The sequence below is a fragment of the Hylobates moloch genome, unplaced genomic scaffold (assembly GCF_009828535.3).
Source record: "Hylobates moloch isolate HMO894 unplaced genomic scaffold, HMol_V3 SCAFFOLD_22, whole genome shotgun sequence".
Classification (NCBI taxonomy): domain Eukaryota; kingdom Metazoa; phylum Chordata; class Mammalia; order Primates; family Hylobatidae; genus Hylobates; species Hylobates moloch.
Window position 1 is genome coordinate 14054050 of NW_026652297.1, and position 17034 is coordinate 14071083.

At 37.2% G+C, this 17034-nt stretch overlaps 1 protein-coding gene across 5 annotated transcripts in view; it reads left to right on the forward strand.

Annotated features, from left to right (window-relative positions):
* Positions 1 to 17034, forward strand: part of STAG1 (STAG1 cohesin complex component) — a 415512-nt gene that overhangs the window by 244215 nt on the left and 154263 nt on the right. For all 5 annotated transcript variants that reach the window (XM_032143857.2, XM_032143858.2, XM_058433515.1 and 2 more), the window contains 2 exons: positions 1950 to 2101; positions 4461 to 4534. In XM_032143857.2, the coding sequence (XP_031999748.1) occupies positions 1950 to 2101; positions 4461 to 4534 (226 nt within the window). The remainder of the gene's footprint in view (positions 1 to 1949; positions 2102 to 4460; positions 4535 to 17034) is intronic.

A 17034-nucleotide genomic window follows, 5' to 3' on the forward strand; every position in this document is an offset into this window, starting at 1 on the left:
TAATTTTAATGCTTTTCAGCTCCTGGATCTTCAAGTCATTTTGCATTAGGTATCTAGAGGTAGATACTGAATTAAGCTCCTTTGGGTGTCACTTCATATGCTCAGAACAAACACTGATAAAGCAATATTATCAACTTGAATAGCTGGAATGCTCCAGATTCCTCTTGTCTTTGAGCTGTTCTCTTTCCTTATACAGTTTAATTTTACAAATTCTTTTAAACTTTCATAGTGTAGTCCAATATACTACTACTGGCAACACACAACTCAAAATCACTGTCTTATATTTTGAAACACAAGAATATTTCCCAGTTTACTGTTTGAGACACTATCACAGGGAAAGAAACGTTTTCATTTAATGCATTTCTAATGCAAAAATCCTGAAAAATCCATTTCCGGTCACTAATTTAAATAAATTTGTTTTTCAGGATTTTTGCATTATAATTTTTACATGTAATGGTCACTAACTTAAACACATTTGTTTTTCAGGATGTTTACATTTGTTTTTCAGGTTTTTTACCTTATATTTTGGTTTAAGGACAGCAGCAATTATTTAAAAAATAGAACTGATCAAAATGTAGATAGAGTTTCCAAATAACAAATTGAGTATACGTGTAGATAGAAATACAGATACAGCATACATACATACATATATGTATTTAGAAAACACATATGTTTACATATGTAATTAAGAAAAAATAGGCGGTGTGCGGTGGCTCATGCCTGTAATCCCAGCACTTTAGGAGGCCAAGGTGGGCGGATCACCTGAGGTCGGGGTTCAAGACCAGCCTGGCCAACATGGTGAAACTCTGTCTCTACTAAAAAATACAGTAATTAGCTGGGCGTGGTGGTGCATGTCTGTAATCCTAGCTACTCGGGAGGCTGAGACAGGAGAATCACTTGAACCTGGGAGGTGGAGGTTACAGTAAGCCAAGATTGCGCCATTGCACTCCAGCCTGGGCAACAAGAGCGAAACTCCATCTCAAAAAAAAGAAAAAATAATTAAATTTTATAAACAGTGCATGCTTGTTTTTAATTATATGGATATGTTTGCAGATAAATGAATCAGTTCTTCTAAAGCACTGAACAGTTCAATTTTTTTAATAACCGAATGTTCATATTTGCACATGAATAACCTAAAAGGAACAAAAAGGGGAAATTATTTACCAGCACAAACTCTCTTGTTCCTTTACCTATATTTCCTATATTCTTGCTATCTCAATGATGAAAACAAATATGAATAGACAGAAGTTTGAGGTTTGTGTCATACGTGTTTGTCAGAGGATGTGAAACAAATTTGAAAGTAGTAAGATTTACAAATACAAGTGAATGTTTAAAAGTACATTATCACTGTGGCTGGGGAGGATAGGTCAATTGGAAATTCACAAAGTACATTTTTAATGGACTTTAATGAGTTTGGTAGGATCAGTATGTTTTTCAGGGTTTGGAGGTTGTGCAACTCTCTGAGGTGAGGAACAAAGGGAGAGGACCATATGTGGGGGTAAAGATCACAAATTGATTGTAAACATCTAAAACATCTAAGGTACCTTTGACACATTTAAGTAAAGGTACTAAGGATGCATTTATATATACTCATATTTGATGATCAGAAGAGAGGTTTAGGCTTGATTAGTGTGCCCTTACGTGTGTATTTTTAGGAGTGGGAGAAAGGAGTTGTTGAAGATGATAGAACTGAAATCCTTTCTTCTGTTAATTAGGATGAGGCTGTGTTTAAATGGAAAGTGTTAACAAGCCAAGCTGAGGTAGAGAAAATTATGTTGCAAATGAGTTTATTTTATAAATTAGTTATCTTTTATTTAAACTTAAATTATGCCTGGTTGTAAAACAGAAATTCACTAGTTTCATTTCTTCATCCATTGGCTTTATAAATTTGTAATCTTATGTGGATAAAGTTTTGATTCATAGGTATTATAATATTTCTTCATTTATAGCCATGAAGCTCATGACTGCTCTGGTGAATGTTGCCTTAAACCTCAGTATTCATCAGGATAATACCCAGAGACAATATGAAGCCGAGAGAAATAAAATGATTGGGAAGAGAGCCAATGAAAGGTTGGAGTTACTACTTCAGAAACGCAAAGAGGTAGGTTTCATGGCAACTGATGATTTTATGTTCTGTGAATGTGTGGAATATATATGACATTAGTACTTTTTAAGTTCTCTAAAAAGGTTTATGCGTATATTTAGTTAGATTATTTGATGTCAAGGTTTCCAAATGAAACTGGAGTGTTCATTGGTGATCATGTAAGTGCTGTCTGATGGCAGAAAGGAATCATAGAACATCTCTGTTTTTGAAAGAAGTTGGTCTGGGAGTTAGGCAACTCAGAAAGGTTATAAGCCTATGGGCTCAAAAAGTATGATAAATACTGAAGTCAGAACTGCGAGCCAGCAAAGCTACATTTCCAGGAAAAAGCCAAAGGCTACATACTAGCTGATATATAAGGTACTCCTATGAATAAGTTTGGTCCCAGTGTTACAATGACTCCTGTGAATAAGATTGGTCTCAGTTTTACAATGACATTTTCATATATGTGTTAAAAATGATTTTACACTTTTTTTTTTTGAGATGGAGTTTCGCTCTTGTTGCCCAGGCTTAAGTGCAATGGTGCAATCTCGACTCACTGCAACCTCCACCTCCCCAAAAGCAATTCTCCTGCCTCAGCCTCCCAAGTAGCTGGGAGTACAGGCATGTGCCACCACACCTGGCTAATTTTGTATTTTTAGTAGAGATGGGGTTTCTCCATGTTGGTCAGGCTGGTCTCGAACTCCCAACCTCAGGTGATCCGCCCACCTCGGCCTCCCAAAGTGATGGGATTACTGGCGTGAGCCACCATGCCCGGCCTATACTGGGTTTTTAATAGGAAACATTTTTATTTATCCAATACTACATAAAATCTTAGATCTGCACTATTAGTATATCTTATAACTTGAAAAAAGAATATCACATTACTGCAAAGAAATTACATATGAATAATAACTTAATGGGTTTATAACAGGCAAGAAAAAGCAACGATGTTTTGATTAAATTATTAGCCATACTGTATTAGTTTGATAGGGCTGCTGTGACAAAGTACTACAAACTGAATGGCTTAAAATAACATTATTATCTCACAGGTTTGCAGGCTAGAATTCCAAGATCAAGGTGTTGGCAGGGCCATCCTCCCTTGGCAGGATGTGTTCCAGGCTTCTCTCCTAGTGTCTGGTAGTTGCTTGGCTGGTGGCAGCATAATTCCAATCTTTGCATGACATTCTTCTGTGTGTATGTTTGTCTCCAAATTTATTCCCTTCTTAAGGACATCAGTCATATTGGATTAGAGTCCTCCCCTGCTCCAGTATGGCCGCATCTTAATGAATTAAATCTGCCACAGTCTTCTTTCCTAATTTCACATTCTGAGGCACTAGGGGTTAGAACTTCAATGTACAAATTTTTAAGGAACGTAGTTTAACCCTTCACACATACCATACTTGAAATATTATGGAAGTAAATACTGGAGCTGGGCTTTAGTAAGTACTGCTGACTCAGAAATATATGCCTCTTATAAGTTAATTAGTTTTTATATGATAAATGCAATAAAAGTAATTTTTAACACTTGGAGGAAGTTGCAGAAATTTGAATGATTTGCTATAAAAGTATTCCCAAACTTATTTTAGTAAAGCCTGAAACAAAGCATACAGCGAAAGAATAAATCTGAGGGAATTTTATTGTCACATTCATGTATGTAGTAAAAGCAAATATTTCATTGAGTATTACTATACAGTAAATTATAGAATAAATTAGAATAATAAATACCACCTTGAATGTAATTCAGTGCTGTTGTTGTTTTTGAGTAGTAATAAAAACAAACTTTGATCAGTTTTGTTGCCTGAAATTCATATCTTTGCCATAGATATTATTTATTTATTTTGTTACTGTACTTCACCGTAAGTAGCCAGGATCCTTTTTATCTTCTATTATACCTCTTATTTTGGGAACGTGGCCTGCTCTCTGTTACAGGCTAGTGAGATGCAGAGTAATGTTTGGATACATTAGATGGAGTAGGAAGTTACTTTTACAACAGCAAATATGTTAATTGGGGATGTTCCTTTAACCAAGAAAGGCAAAACCAAACCCAGGGACCTGATTTGGACAGAAGAGTTCTGTTCCTAAGGCAGATGATATTTCGGAGATAGGAATCTGACCACACTTAGCTATACCACCACTCCTTGTTTGTCATTGTGAAGTTTGTGTCTAGAGAGAGACAGTGAAAAGTTCTGAAACCAATATGATATAAATGTAAAGGAGTAGTGGAAATATACTGGTAATTTCACGCGTTTGTACTACAAGTGAGAAAAGGATTGAAAACTACCCAGAATGAGAATAACCAGGAATTAAAAACAATTGGAGCTGTTCCTTCCAAATAAAATGATCAGTATTTCAATTTATATATATTTTTTCATTTCAGCTACAAGAAAATCAGGATGAAATCGAAAATATGATGAACTCTATTTTTAAGGGTATATTTGTTCATAGATACCGGTAAGAGATTTTAAAAATAATTTTGAAGGCTTTTCACTTAAACAATTATTGATTTTTTTTTTTTTTGTGTGGCCCAGGCTAACTGTAAAACTCACTAATTATGATTTGTGTTTTGTTTTGTGGAAAACAACTTTGGCTGTCAATGTCACACTACAACTGTAGAAGAAATTGTATGACTGCTGCCACTACCACTGTTATACTCTTCCAAATTCAGAACATATGCTGTTGGAAGTGGCTTATGTACTTGGATTTATACTGATGGAATATTAATTAATAGGATCATAAACTAATGTAGCTTTAATGAGATATTCTTGTTTTCACATTTAAAAAATTAAATGCCCTACTTCTTGCTCTGTGGTACTCATTTTGTTCCATGGGCAAATTAATAATTAAAAAAAAAAAAAACCTGTGTGAAGCTGGGCGAAAAGAGGACAGAGAAGGGCACCCCCACAGTTAATGCAACAACTATATCTTCATTCTTGTTTCCTTTCAGATAAACACATTGAAATAAAAGCTGTTAGCAAAATATTTTTGTTATCCTCCATTGCAAATGATTTTATTTTGTGAAGCCCAGGAACCTTAAAAACACTAACTACATTGTAAAAGAGCATATTTTACATTGAATGAATGAATCATATACATATACTTGTTACCTTCTGTTGATGTGATGTGTGTAAGTAGATAAAGATAATAAATAGAAGCACTGTTTTCAGACCCATTTGAGAGTATATTTGGCTAATTAATATAGAGCAGTGGGATTTGGTCGCTCATCCCTGTAATCCTAACACTTTGGGAGGCTAAGGTGGGAGGATCACTTGAGGCCAGGAGTTAAAGACTGCGTCTCTACGGAAAATTTAAACATCAGCCCGGTGTGGTAGCGTGCACTTGTAGTCCCAGCTACTCGGGAGGCTGAGGTGGAAGGATTGCCTGAAGCAGAGGGTCAAGGCTGCAGTGAGCCTTGATTGCACCACTGCACTCCAGTCTGGGTGACAAAACAAGACCCTGTCTAAAACAAAACAAAGAAATACACACATACACAGCTGACCTTTAAACAACATGGGTTTGAACTGCAAGAATTGCCTGTAAACCATTTGTTTCTAACTAAACACGGATTGAAAATACAGTATTTCTGGGATATGAAACCTGTTTATGTGGAGGTCTGACTTGTTGAATGTGCAGACTACTCAGAGACAGCTGTGGTACTTGAGTATGCATGGATTTTGCTATATGTGAGCAGTCCGAGAAGCAATCCCCCGTGTATACCAAGTGGCAAGTAGTGTGTGTGTGTGTGTGTGTATCTGTTTGATAATTTATTTTAATGGAACTTAAACATTTTAACCAAAAGAATAAAATGTTCTTTTGAAATAGGTCCAGGGCTTTTATGTTGAGTGTGGATTGTCTGATTGGAGTTTTATGTCCGCTTTCTTGCATATACTGCATGTATAACGTGTTATTGATATATTTGTTTTAAAAAGAACAAGGATTTCCATATACCTGCCATGCAGTCTTTGTTTTTTTTTTTTACTGCAACTTTATGGAGGTATAATTCATATAAACAAACCACATTTAAGTGCATAATTTGATGAGTTTTGACATATATACACCTATAAAACCACCACCACAAGCGAGATAATGAATCTCTCCATCATCCTTAAGAAATTCAAGTGCCAAGTTTTCTCATGGCACTTTGTAACTCCTTTCTACCTCCCTTCCTGTCGTTCTACCTTTCCATCATCCTCAAGCAAGCATTGATGTGCTGATTATTTACATTTTCTAGAATTTTATAGAAATGGAATTATACAACATATCTGGGTTTTTTTTTGTGTGTGTGTGTGGGGGGATCTCGCTTCTTTCTCTGAACAAAATCAGAGGTTTTTTTATCATTGAATGCGTTGCTAGCTGTAATGTGTGTGTGTGTGTGTGTGTGTGTGTGTGTGTGTGTGTGTATATATATATATATATTTTTTTTTTAAGATGGTGTTTTGCTCTTGTTGCCCAGGCTGTAGTGCACTGGTGCAATGTCGGCTCACTGCAACCTCCGCCTCCTGGGTTCAAGTGATTGACCTGCCTCAGCCTTCCGAGTAGCTGGGATTACAGGCATGCTCCGCCACGCCCGGCTAGTTTTGTATTTTTAGTAGAGACGGAGTTTCTCCCTGTTGGTCAGGCTGGTATCGAACTCCTGACCTCAAGTGATCTGCCTGCCTTGGCCTCCCAAAGTGCTGGGATTATAGTCGTGAGCTACCATGCCCAGCCTAGCTGTAATATTTTCATAGATGCCCCTTATCAGATTGAGGAAGTTTTTTTTTTTTTTTTTTTTTTTTTTTGAGGTGGAGTCTCGCTCTGTTGCCCAGGCTAGAGTGCAGTGGCGTGATCTCAGCTCACTGCAAGCTCTGCCTCCCAGGTTCACGCCATTCTCCTGCCTCAGCCTCCCAAGTAGCTGGGATTTTTTGTAAGTTCCTTTACTCCCAGCTAATTTTTTTTTTTTTACTAGAGACAGGGTTTCACCGTGTTAGCCAGGATGGTCTCGATCTCCTGACCTCGTGATCCACCTGCCTCGGCCTCCCAAAGTGCTGGGATTACAGGCGTGAGCGATCGCGCCCGGCCGGAAGTTTCTTTTTATTCCTAGTTTAATGAGAGTTTTTATTAGGAATATGGAATATATCTTGGATTTTTTACATCTTTCTGCATCTATTGAGATCAGTGTGTTTTATTTTTTAAAGACTTAATGTGGTGAGTTTGTTTATGTTCAGATGTTAACATGAACGCATACAGTAAAGCCCACGTTATCATGATATGTTGTCATCTATATATGGTTGGATGTGATTTTCTGAGTTTTTCTAAGAATTTCTGCATGTATGTTCAAGAGGGATAAATATCTCTAACTTTATTTTAATGAATATCACTGTCTACCTTTGTTAGGGTAATGCTGGCCTTGTAGGTTGAGTTACAGTGTATTCTCTCTTCATTAATTTTCTCGATGAGTTTGATAGAATTGGTATTATTTCTTCTTCAGATAAGAGTTCTACCATGGGAGCCTAGAATTTTCTTTGCAGGAAGGTTTTTAAGTACGAATTTTCTCCAGTAGATATAGGGCTGTTGAGGTTATCTGTTGTTCCTGAGTAACCTTTGGTAGTTTATGTCTTATAAGAAATTGGTATGTTCATCTTGGTGGTTGAGTTATATTTAAAAACTATCAGCATGAAGTTGGTCATAATATTGGTAATTTAACATCTCTCTCTCTCCCACTCCTTTTCCCCCTGCTTCCTTCCCGCCTTTCTCTTTTCATTGTTCAGTGTATGTGGAGCCATTTTATCTTATTTTATATTGAATTTTTCTATTATTTTTGTTTTCTATTTCATTGATTTCTGTCCTTTATTTCCTTTCATCTGCTTACTTTGGGTTTCACTTCTTCAGCTGTTCTTTCTTTCTCAAGGTAGAATTTGAGGTCATTGATTTGACACTTTTTTTCTAATAAGGGAATTACTCCTATAAATTTTTTAAAGCACTGCTTTAGCTATGTGTCCTAAATTTGGTTATATTGCATTTTTATTTAGTTCAAAATACTGTCTAGTTTCCGTTTTGATTTTTTTGTTTTACCCATGGATTATTTTGAAGCATGGCATTTAGCGTGCAGATATTTGAGGATTTTCTAGTTATCTTTCTGCTATTGATTTCTAATTTAATTTCATTGTAGTCAAAGAACATAGTTTGTATGATTTGAATGCTTCTAAATTTATTGAGATTTGTATGAGACCCACAGTAAACTCTATCTTGGTGAATGTTTCATTTCCTCAAGAAAATAAGGTATATTCTGCTTTTGTTGGCTAGTATCTTATACCAGTTAGGTCAAATTGGTTAATAGTGTTGTTCTAGTCTTCTCTCTCCTTACTGATTTTCTGTCTGTTTATTCTAACAATTATTAAGAAGGGTTTTATAGGAGTACTTTCTGTGGTGTTTTTGGGTTCTTTGTTTGTTTGTTTGTTTTTTGAGACGGAGTCTCCCTCTTGTTGCCCAGGCTGGAGTGCAGTGGTACAATCTCAGCTCACTGCAACCTCTGCGTCCCAGATCCAAGTGGTTCTCCTGCCTCAGCCTCCCAAGTAGCTGGGATTACAGGTGTGCACCACCACGCCCAGCCAATTTTTTTTGTTTGTTTTTTGAGATGGAGTCTCGCTCTGTCACCCAGGCTGGAGTGCAGTGGTGCATGGTCTCTGCTCACTACAAGCTCTGCCTCCCAGATTCACGCCATTCTCCTGCCTCAGCCTCCCGAGTAACTGGGACTACAGGCGCCTGCCACCACGCCCTGCTAATTTTTTTGTATTTTTAGTAGAGACGGGGTTTCACCGTGTTATCCAGGATGGTCTCGATCTCTTGACCTCAAGAGCCACCCGCCTCGGCCTCCCAAAGTGCTGGAATTATAGGTGTGAGCCACTGCGCCCGGCCCTAATTTTGTATTTTTAATAGAGGTGGAGTTTCACCATGTTGGTCAGGCTGGTCTCGAGCTCCTGACCTCAAGTGATCCACCCACCTCGGCCTCCCAAAGTGCTGGGATTACAGACATGAGCCACCGTGCCATTCATGCCACCACACCCGGCTGATATTCTTGATATAAGTTCATTAACAGATGTATAGCTTTTTTTCATTTTCTTAATGGTGACCTTTACAGAGCAAATGTTTTCAATTTGGCCCAGTTTATGAGTTTTTCTTCTGTGGTCATGCTTTTGGTATCTGTGAACATTGCCTAACCCCTAAGATTTCTTCTGTGTTTTATTTTAGAAGTTTAATCATTTTGTCTCTTCTGTTAAGGCATATGAACCTTTAAAATTGAATTTTTAATTCAGTTTTCATACATGATGTGATATAAGGGCAGAAGTCTACTTTTTGCATACAGATTTTCAGTTTTCCCAGCACCATTTAATGACAAAGTATCCTTCCCCAGTTGAATTACCCTGCCATCTCTCTTGAAGATGAATTGACCATAAACACAAGGTTTTATTTTTGGATTTTCTGTCTATCCTTACATTGATACCACCTGCATTGAGTATGCTTTAGAGGAGCTTTTAAAATTAGGTAGTGTAAGTTGTCTTACTTTATTCTTCTTTTTCAAAAATTTTTTGACTAGTAGAGATTCTTTGCATTTCTATATAAATCTTAGGGTCAGCTTGTCAATTTTTGAACAAAAGCTTCTGAAATTATCATAGGGATTGTAATGACTTTGTAAACCAATTTGGAGAGAATTAACCTCTTAACAATATTGAATTTGTTCCTTATCTTAAGGGGGAAACAGTTAGACTTTGAAATTAGGCACAATGTTATTAACTGTAAGTTTTGTGTAGATACCCTTTAGTAGGATGAGGAATTTACTTCTAGCCTGATTTGTTGGGTGTTTTTGTCATGATGGATTGATATATTTCTTTATTTTTTCTGTTTTGAATGAGGTGGTCATGCAGGTTTTTTCTTTTATTAATATAGTATATTGTGTTCATTGATTTTCAGATATTATACCAACCTTGCATTCTGGGAGAAATTCCACATGGTCATGGTATACAATCCTTTTTATATGCTACTGGATTCAGTTTGCTAGTGTTTTGTTAAGGATTTGTGCATTTACTTTCATAAGGAGTAACAGTGTCAATACTAGCCTTATAGAATACACTGGGAACCATTCTTCCTGCTCTGTTTTCTGAAAGAATTTATGAAGGATTGGTAATATTTCTATGTTTGGTAGAATTCAGCAGAGAAGCCCTTTAATCCCAGGCTTTTCTTTGTGTAAAGATTTTTAATTACTGATTCAATTTACTTTACATATCCTGAATTTTTTTAAATTTTGTGTTGTTTTTTATTAATTTATTTTCTTGAGACAGGGTCTCTCTCTGTCACCCTGGCTAGAGTGCAGTGGCGCAATCACAACTCCCTAGAACCTCAAAGTCCTGGGCTCAAGCAGTCCTGCCTCAGCTCCCAAGTAGCTAGAACTGCAGGCAAGCTCCACCACACCTGGCCAATTTTTTACTTTTTCTAGAAACTAGGGCTTCTTCCTATTTTGCCCAGAGTGGTTAGAACTCTTGACGTCAAGCAGTCCTTCTGCCTTGGCCTCCCAAAGTACTAGGATTACAGGTGTGAGCTGCTGCGCCCTGCACACCGCCAGATTTTTTGTTGTTTTTGAGTCAGATTTGGTAATTTGTATTTCTCAGGCAATATGTCTATTTCATGCAAATTGTAAATTTAATGGCATAATGTTATTCATAATATTTTGTAGTCATTTTAATTTTGGGGGGGTTATCAGCCCCCTTATTTATTCTCGTGTGATTTGTGTCTTTCTCAGTCTCACTGTAAGTTTCAGTTTTGTTGATCTTTTCAAATAATAATGGACTTGTAATTTTGTTGGCTTTCTCTATTTTTTATTTCCTTGATTTATGTTTCCATATTTATTATTTGTTTCTGTCTGGTTGCTTTGGTTTTAATTTCCTTTTTTGTTTGTTTTTTTGGAGACAGGATCTCGCTCTGTTGTCCAAGCTGGAGTGCAGTGTCATGATCATTGCTCACTGCAGCCTTGACCTCCTGGGCTCAAGCAGTACTCCCGCCTCAGCCTCCTGAGTAGTTGGGACTACAAGCACACATCACTATGCCTGGCCAATTTTTGTTATTTTTGTAGAGTCAGGGTTTGGCCATGTTGTCCAGGCTTGTTTTGAACTCCTGGACTCAAGTGATCCACCTGCCTCAGCCTCCCAAAGTGATGGGATTACAGGTGTGAGCCATCCTTTGCTAATCTTTTTGGTTTGGTTTTTTTGAGACAGGGTTTTACTCTGTCGCCCAGGTGGGAGTGCAATGGCACAATCACAGCTCACTTCAGCCGCAACATCTTGGGCTCAGGTGATCTTCCCACCTCAGCCTCCTGCGTAGCCGGGACTAGAGGCACACACTACCATACCTGGTTAATTTTTTGTATTTTTAGTAGAGACGAGGTTTCACCATGTTGCCCAGGCTAGTCTCAAATTCCTGGGCTCAAACCATCTACCAGCCTCAGCCTCCCAAAGTGCTGTGATTAGGCGTGAACTATCATGCCTGGCCTAATTGTTTCTTAAGTTGAAAACTAAAATTATTCATTTTATATCCTTCTTCCTTTCTCAACTCCCCTTATAAGCTCTAAATTTTCCACAAAGTACTGCTCTAGCCTAGCTTCATTTTCTTGTCCTTCCTTTGTGCTATTATTGTCATATATATTTTGTCTACATTAGTTACTTAACCCACCTGTACAGCATTATTTTCAGAGTGTTCAGTCATCTCTTAACAAAATTAAGAGGAGAAAATACACTTAACTGTCTTCTAATTTACTTTCTTGTTAACATTTTTGACATTCTTCATTTTTTCCTGTGGAATTTAGTTATTGTATTGTGTTATTTCCTTTCAGTTTGAAGGACTTCATTTTGTGTCCCTTGTAAGGTAAATTTTACCCTGCTTAAACTGTTAAATGGCATGTATATATCTGGGGGCAGTCTTAGGGCTCACCTTGTGTTATCCCCTCTCAGAGATTACCATTCTGCTCTGACTGATAATCCAACATCTAAAAATCATTTTGTGCAATTTGGTTTTTGTTTTCATTTACTTTTTTCAAGTGAGAGCATAAATTCTGTCCATCTTGGCTCCGTCATGCAGTCTTGAATTCAGAATCCATATTTTTATGATTTTCTGTCAGTCTGTAACACCAGTATTTAATGACTCACCTTTGTTGAGTCTTGACAAAGCTTTCAACCTATTATCCTTGTAGAAACAACAGTTATTTCTTACTGTTACAATGTTGATTTGCATTTTATTTAATCAGACCTTGCATAAACTAGTATTGGATCTGTCACAGCCTGACTGAACTATTCAAAACTAGAATACAAGTGTAGTTGAGGATGTGACCTACTTGGCAAAAGTGATCAGCATGCCATGGATACTAATCAATAATTTCCATAAGTATCACTTAGTCTGCATTATTGGTTAATAGGAGATATTACTGCACATACTGTGCAGAGATACCACTTTAAGTTATCACTTTGTGTCCCACTTACCACCATCCACTTCAAACAAATTTGATTTTTTTGTTTTTTGTTTTGTTTTGTTTTTGAGACAGTCTTGCTCTGTCTCCCAGGCTGTAGTGCAGCAGCGTGATCTTGGGCTGATTGCAGCCCCCACCTCCTGGGTTCAGGTGATTCTCCTGCCTCAGCCTCCTGAGTAGCTGGGATTACAGGTGTGCGCCACCATCCTCAGCTAATTTTGTATTTTTAATAGAGACAGGGTTTCACCATGTTGGCCTGGCCAGTCTTGAACTCCTGACCTCAGGTGATCTTCCTGCCTCGGGCTCCCAAGGTGCTGGGATTACAAGTGTGAGCCACTGCACCCAGCCAACAAATTGGATTTTAATCTATATGCTGCTAGATCTAAGTAATCATTTACAGTTAAGTATGGAGACCAGAAGTATGTGTTTTCCAACTGAATCCTTGTGGTATTGCTTAAGTCTAGAATTTGGAAAACTGTACCTCAGACCAAATGATCAGTTTCTTCCACAAATAAATGGCAAATAATAAGAACCAGGGGATGTAAAACACAAAATACTGAATGTGAAAAACACAAATTCATATTTAATGAACAGGATATACTTTAGAATGTTGAGGAGACAATTAGTGAATTGGAATGTAATACTGAGGAATTTACCCAGATCACAGTAATAAAGGGATAAAAAGATATGGACGGACCTTTCTGATATGGGAAGGGTAGTGTCAGACACTTCATCGGTCCTTTAAAAAGAAGTTGCAGAAAAAGAGAGAAGCCCTTGGTCATGGTAATGTGCACCTGTAGTCCCAGCTACACAGGAGGATGAGATAGTAAGACTGCTTGAGCCCAGGAGTTCCAGGGTGCAGTGAACTATGATCAAGCCACTGCACTCCAGCCTGAACACAGAGCAAGACCCGATGTCTAAAAAAATAGATACATAGAAATGTATTAGAGAGAAATAGTACTAGTGAGTACAATTTTATAAAATTAGTTAAACGGAAACTTCAGATTAAAAAAACTTAATGAGTGCTGAGTAGGTTAGGAAATATATTCTACATCTAGACATACCATAGTGAAAATGAAAAATCAAAGATGAAGACAAAGTTGTAAAACCAACCAGAAAGATTGTTATTTCAGTAATGGTAAAAGCATAACAAAGTCATTAGGCCATAAGGACAGACTTACTTAGAGGACAGATTTAAGTACTTTTGAGAAGATGAAAAACAGATGTCTTTAAGACTAGTTGAGTCTTTTCATCGTTCTATATTACAATGAAACCGTTCAGAATCATGTTTTTGGAGCTGTTCTTACACAATACCATAATAGGATTTATTCTGAACAAACTGTTATTCCATTATTTTAATCTTCTTCCTAATATTTCATCTTTGATCTAATGTGGGGGTCAGGTTGCTAGTTAAAATGTAAATATTATTTAGAGGATATTTTTCTTTGAAAGCTAATGTATCTTTGACATTTGATTTTTAATCTTACTAAAGCCTAAAATTCTGTTAATAGTAAAATATTAAGTCGTAATGCAGGGTAACAGCCATATCACCTTCTCTGTATGAGACTGTTAGTGTTGCAGTACCTTTCTGTGTATTATGCCACTGTTTTTACTTATTAATAGCAACAAAAATGAGATGAAAAATAGTTTTATAAACTTGCCACATTTCAATACATCTAAAATAACTCTAGCAGTCAGGTGCGGTAGCTCACACCTGTAATCTCAGCACTTTGGGAGGATCACTTGAGGTCGGGAGTTGGAGACCAGCCTAGTCAACATGGCGAAACCCTGTCTCTACTAATAATACAAAAAAAAAAAAGGGTGTGATGGTCCGTGCCTGTAATCCCAGCTACTCAGAAGGCTGAGGCAGGAGAATCGCTTGAACCGGGGAGGTGGAGGTTGCAGTGAGCCAAGATTGTGCCACTGCACTCCAGCCTGGGCGACGGAGTAAGATTCTGTCTCTAAAAAATTAAATTAAAACTAAAATTAAATAACTCTAGTAAGCCTGAAATAATAAATGAAATATTTGTATTTAATTTGTGAACAAGACAGTTTCAACTCTTCAGGTTTACTCTTACACATCACTACCTTTCAAAAGCCTTCCTCGACCACCTTCTCTCATCTCCATTTTACGTGCTTCTGTGTTCTCTGTAACACTCTTTACTAACTTTCAGCACTCACTAAGGTAGTATTTATTTTAATCATCTTATTGTAAGTTAGGGTCTCTATTCTCAAGTTCTTAGTCTAATAAAGGATACATTATGACTTTTGTGTAATTCTTTCAGCTATTTCTTTCTCTCTATGCTATTTCATACCAAAAAATTCTCTATAATTATTCTATTTTGGAAAATGTGATTTTTTTTTTTCCTCCCAGCCTAATCTTAGTGATAAAATTGGTTGAGACCTGAATTCACTGGGTACTGCAATTTAGAGAGAGTGCCTTTTTTAGCCATTCATAATTATTTCTCCCTCTGGAGCTCTCATGAGATTCCTTGTACATGAGCAATAATTGTGAGTGTCAAAACATCCATATTAGCTAAGCATGGTTTTTGAAATTTGTATTGTACTCATTTTAATTTAGTCTGCATCCTTACTGGAAAAGCATCCCTAAGGGTAGTACAAGAAACATTTAATTAAAATTCACTGGAGTTCAACTTCATTTTGTTATAAGCAGAAAATAATTAAACTTCCATCTGCTGAGAAAATAATCCAATGAAAACTTAGGTCCAGATACCATATTAAAGGGTTATGTTCTCCCCAAAAGGATACGTTGTAATGATCAATAATTAGATAAGTTTTTCATAGAAGCAAACATGATCATTCTTTTACGCTGTAAAATAGAGTTACCACAAAGGATTAATAGAATTGCACCTGAATTATTCTTTTCTAGTTCCTTTTCTTTCTTTGAGTTTCCAAGTAAAGCCTTCATGTTTAGTTTTTAATTTCAAGGCCTGAATGCTAGGATGTGGTAAAAATTAGTCTGTCTTATGATTGTCTTTATTCCTTTCCTCTTGTCTTACTATTTTTTGCCCCCCTGCATTACTCTTTGCTTTGGATGCTCCCAAATGCCTCAGCTAGACATCTTTCTTAAATGGGGTAAGGCTGTTGGAAATAGAGATTAGTTGTTCAAAAATAAATTTAATATGAAAACATAAAAATTGGAGGACTTATGTATGAGGAAATATGTTTATATCAAAAGATATGTTGTAATCAAATCAGGGATATTTAGACTTACACTGCACTTTTATTTTATACTGCACTCTCCTTGAATATTAGTTCCTGGAGAGCAAGAAAGCAAATATCTAATAATAATAGGAATCACAGAAGAACTGAGACTTCACTAGAGCTTGAAGGAATAATCAGTGTAGGTAATCAGAGTAGAATTCAGGGTATTATAGGCATAGGGATAACCACAAACGTGTAGGTGCTGATGCACTTGAGCTATTTGGACTAAAGAACTAATTGTGTAAGATGATTGGTTATTATTATATTTGTAAGGGTCTTTTATAATAAGGAAACTAATAATTTTAATTATCTTTTGCCGTGTAACAAATTACTCCCAAACTTAGTGGTGTCAAACATTTATCTCAGGCTGGGGGCAGTGGCTCACGCCTGTAATCCCAGCCCTTTGGGATGCCAAGGCGGGTGCATCACCTGAGGTCAGGAGTTTGAGACCAGCCTGGCTAGCATGGCAAAACCCTATCTCTACTAAAACTACAAAAATTGGCCGGATGCAGTGGCACGTGCCTATAGTCCCAGCTACTCGGGAGGCTGAGGCAGGAGAATCACTTGAACCCAGGAGGTGGAGGTTGCAGTGAGCCGAGATCATGCCACTGCACTCCAGCCTGAGCGACAGAATGAGACTCCGTCTCAAAAAACAGACAAAAAAAACATTTGTCTCATAATTTCTATGGGTCAGGAATTTGGGAGTAACTCAGCTAGCTGGTTCTAGCTTAGATCACTTATAAGATTACAATCAAAGCATCCTCCAAGTCATCTGAGGACTTGGCTGGGGTTGTAGGTTCTGCTTCCACAATGGCTTACTTACATGGCTGATGGCAGAAAGCTCTAGTTACTCATCACATGGAGCTTTCCATAGAGCACCTTGAATGTCATCAAGACATAGCCGGTGGCTTCCCCCAGAGAGAGTGATCACAGAGAGAACAAAACAGTCACTTAGCCTCGGGAGGCAGAATTCCTCATTTCTACCACATTATATTCATCAGAGATACTTTACGTAGTATACCCACACTCAAGAAAAGGGGAATGAAAGGAGCAAAGAATTTGTGGACATCTTTCAAAGCTACCACATGAGTTGTAATTTTACTGTCTAGTCTGTGATTATTCACACGTATATGTTATGTATTATGATCTATCAGGGTGGTGTCAGCAGTCAAAGTGGATTGGAGCACTAGAACCCAAAGAGGAGACAAGTTATCCAGGGAATTTTTATAGCTACAGAATA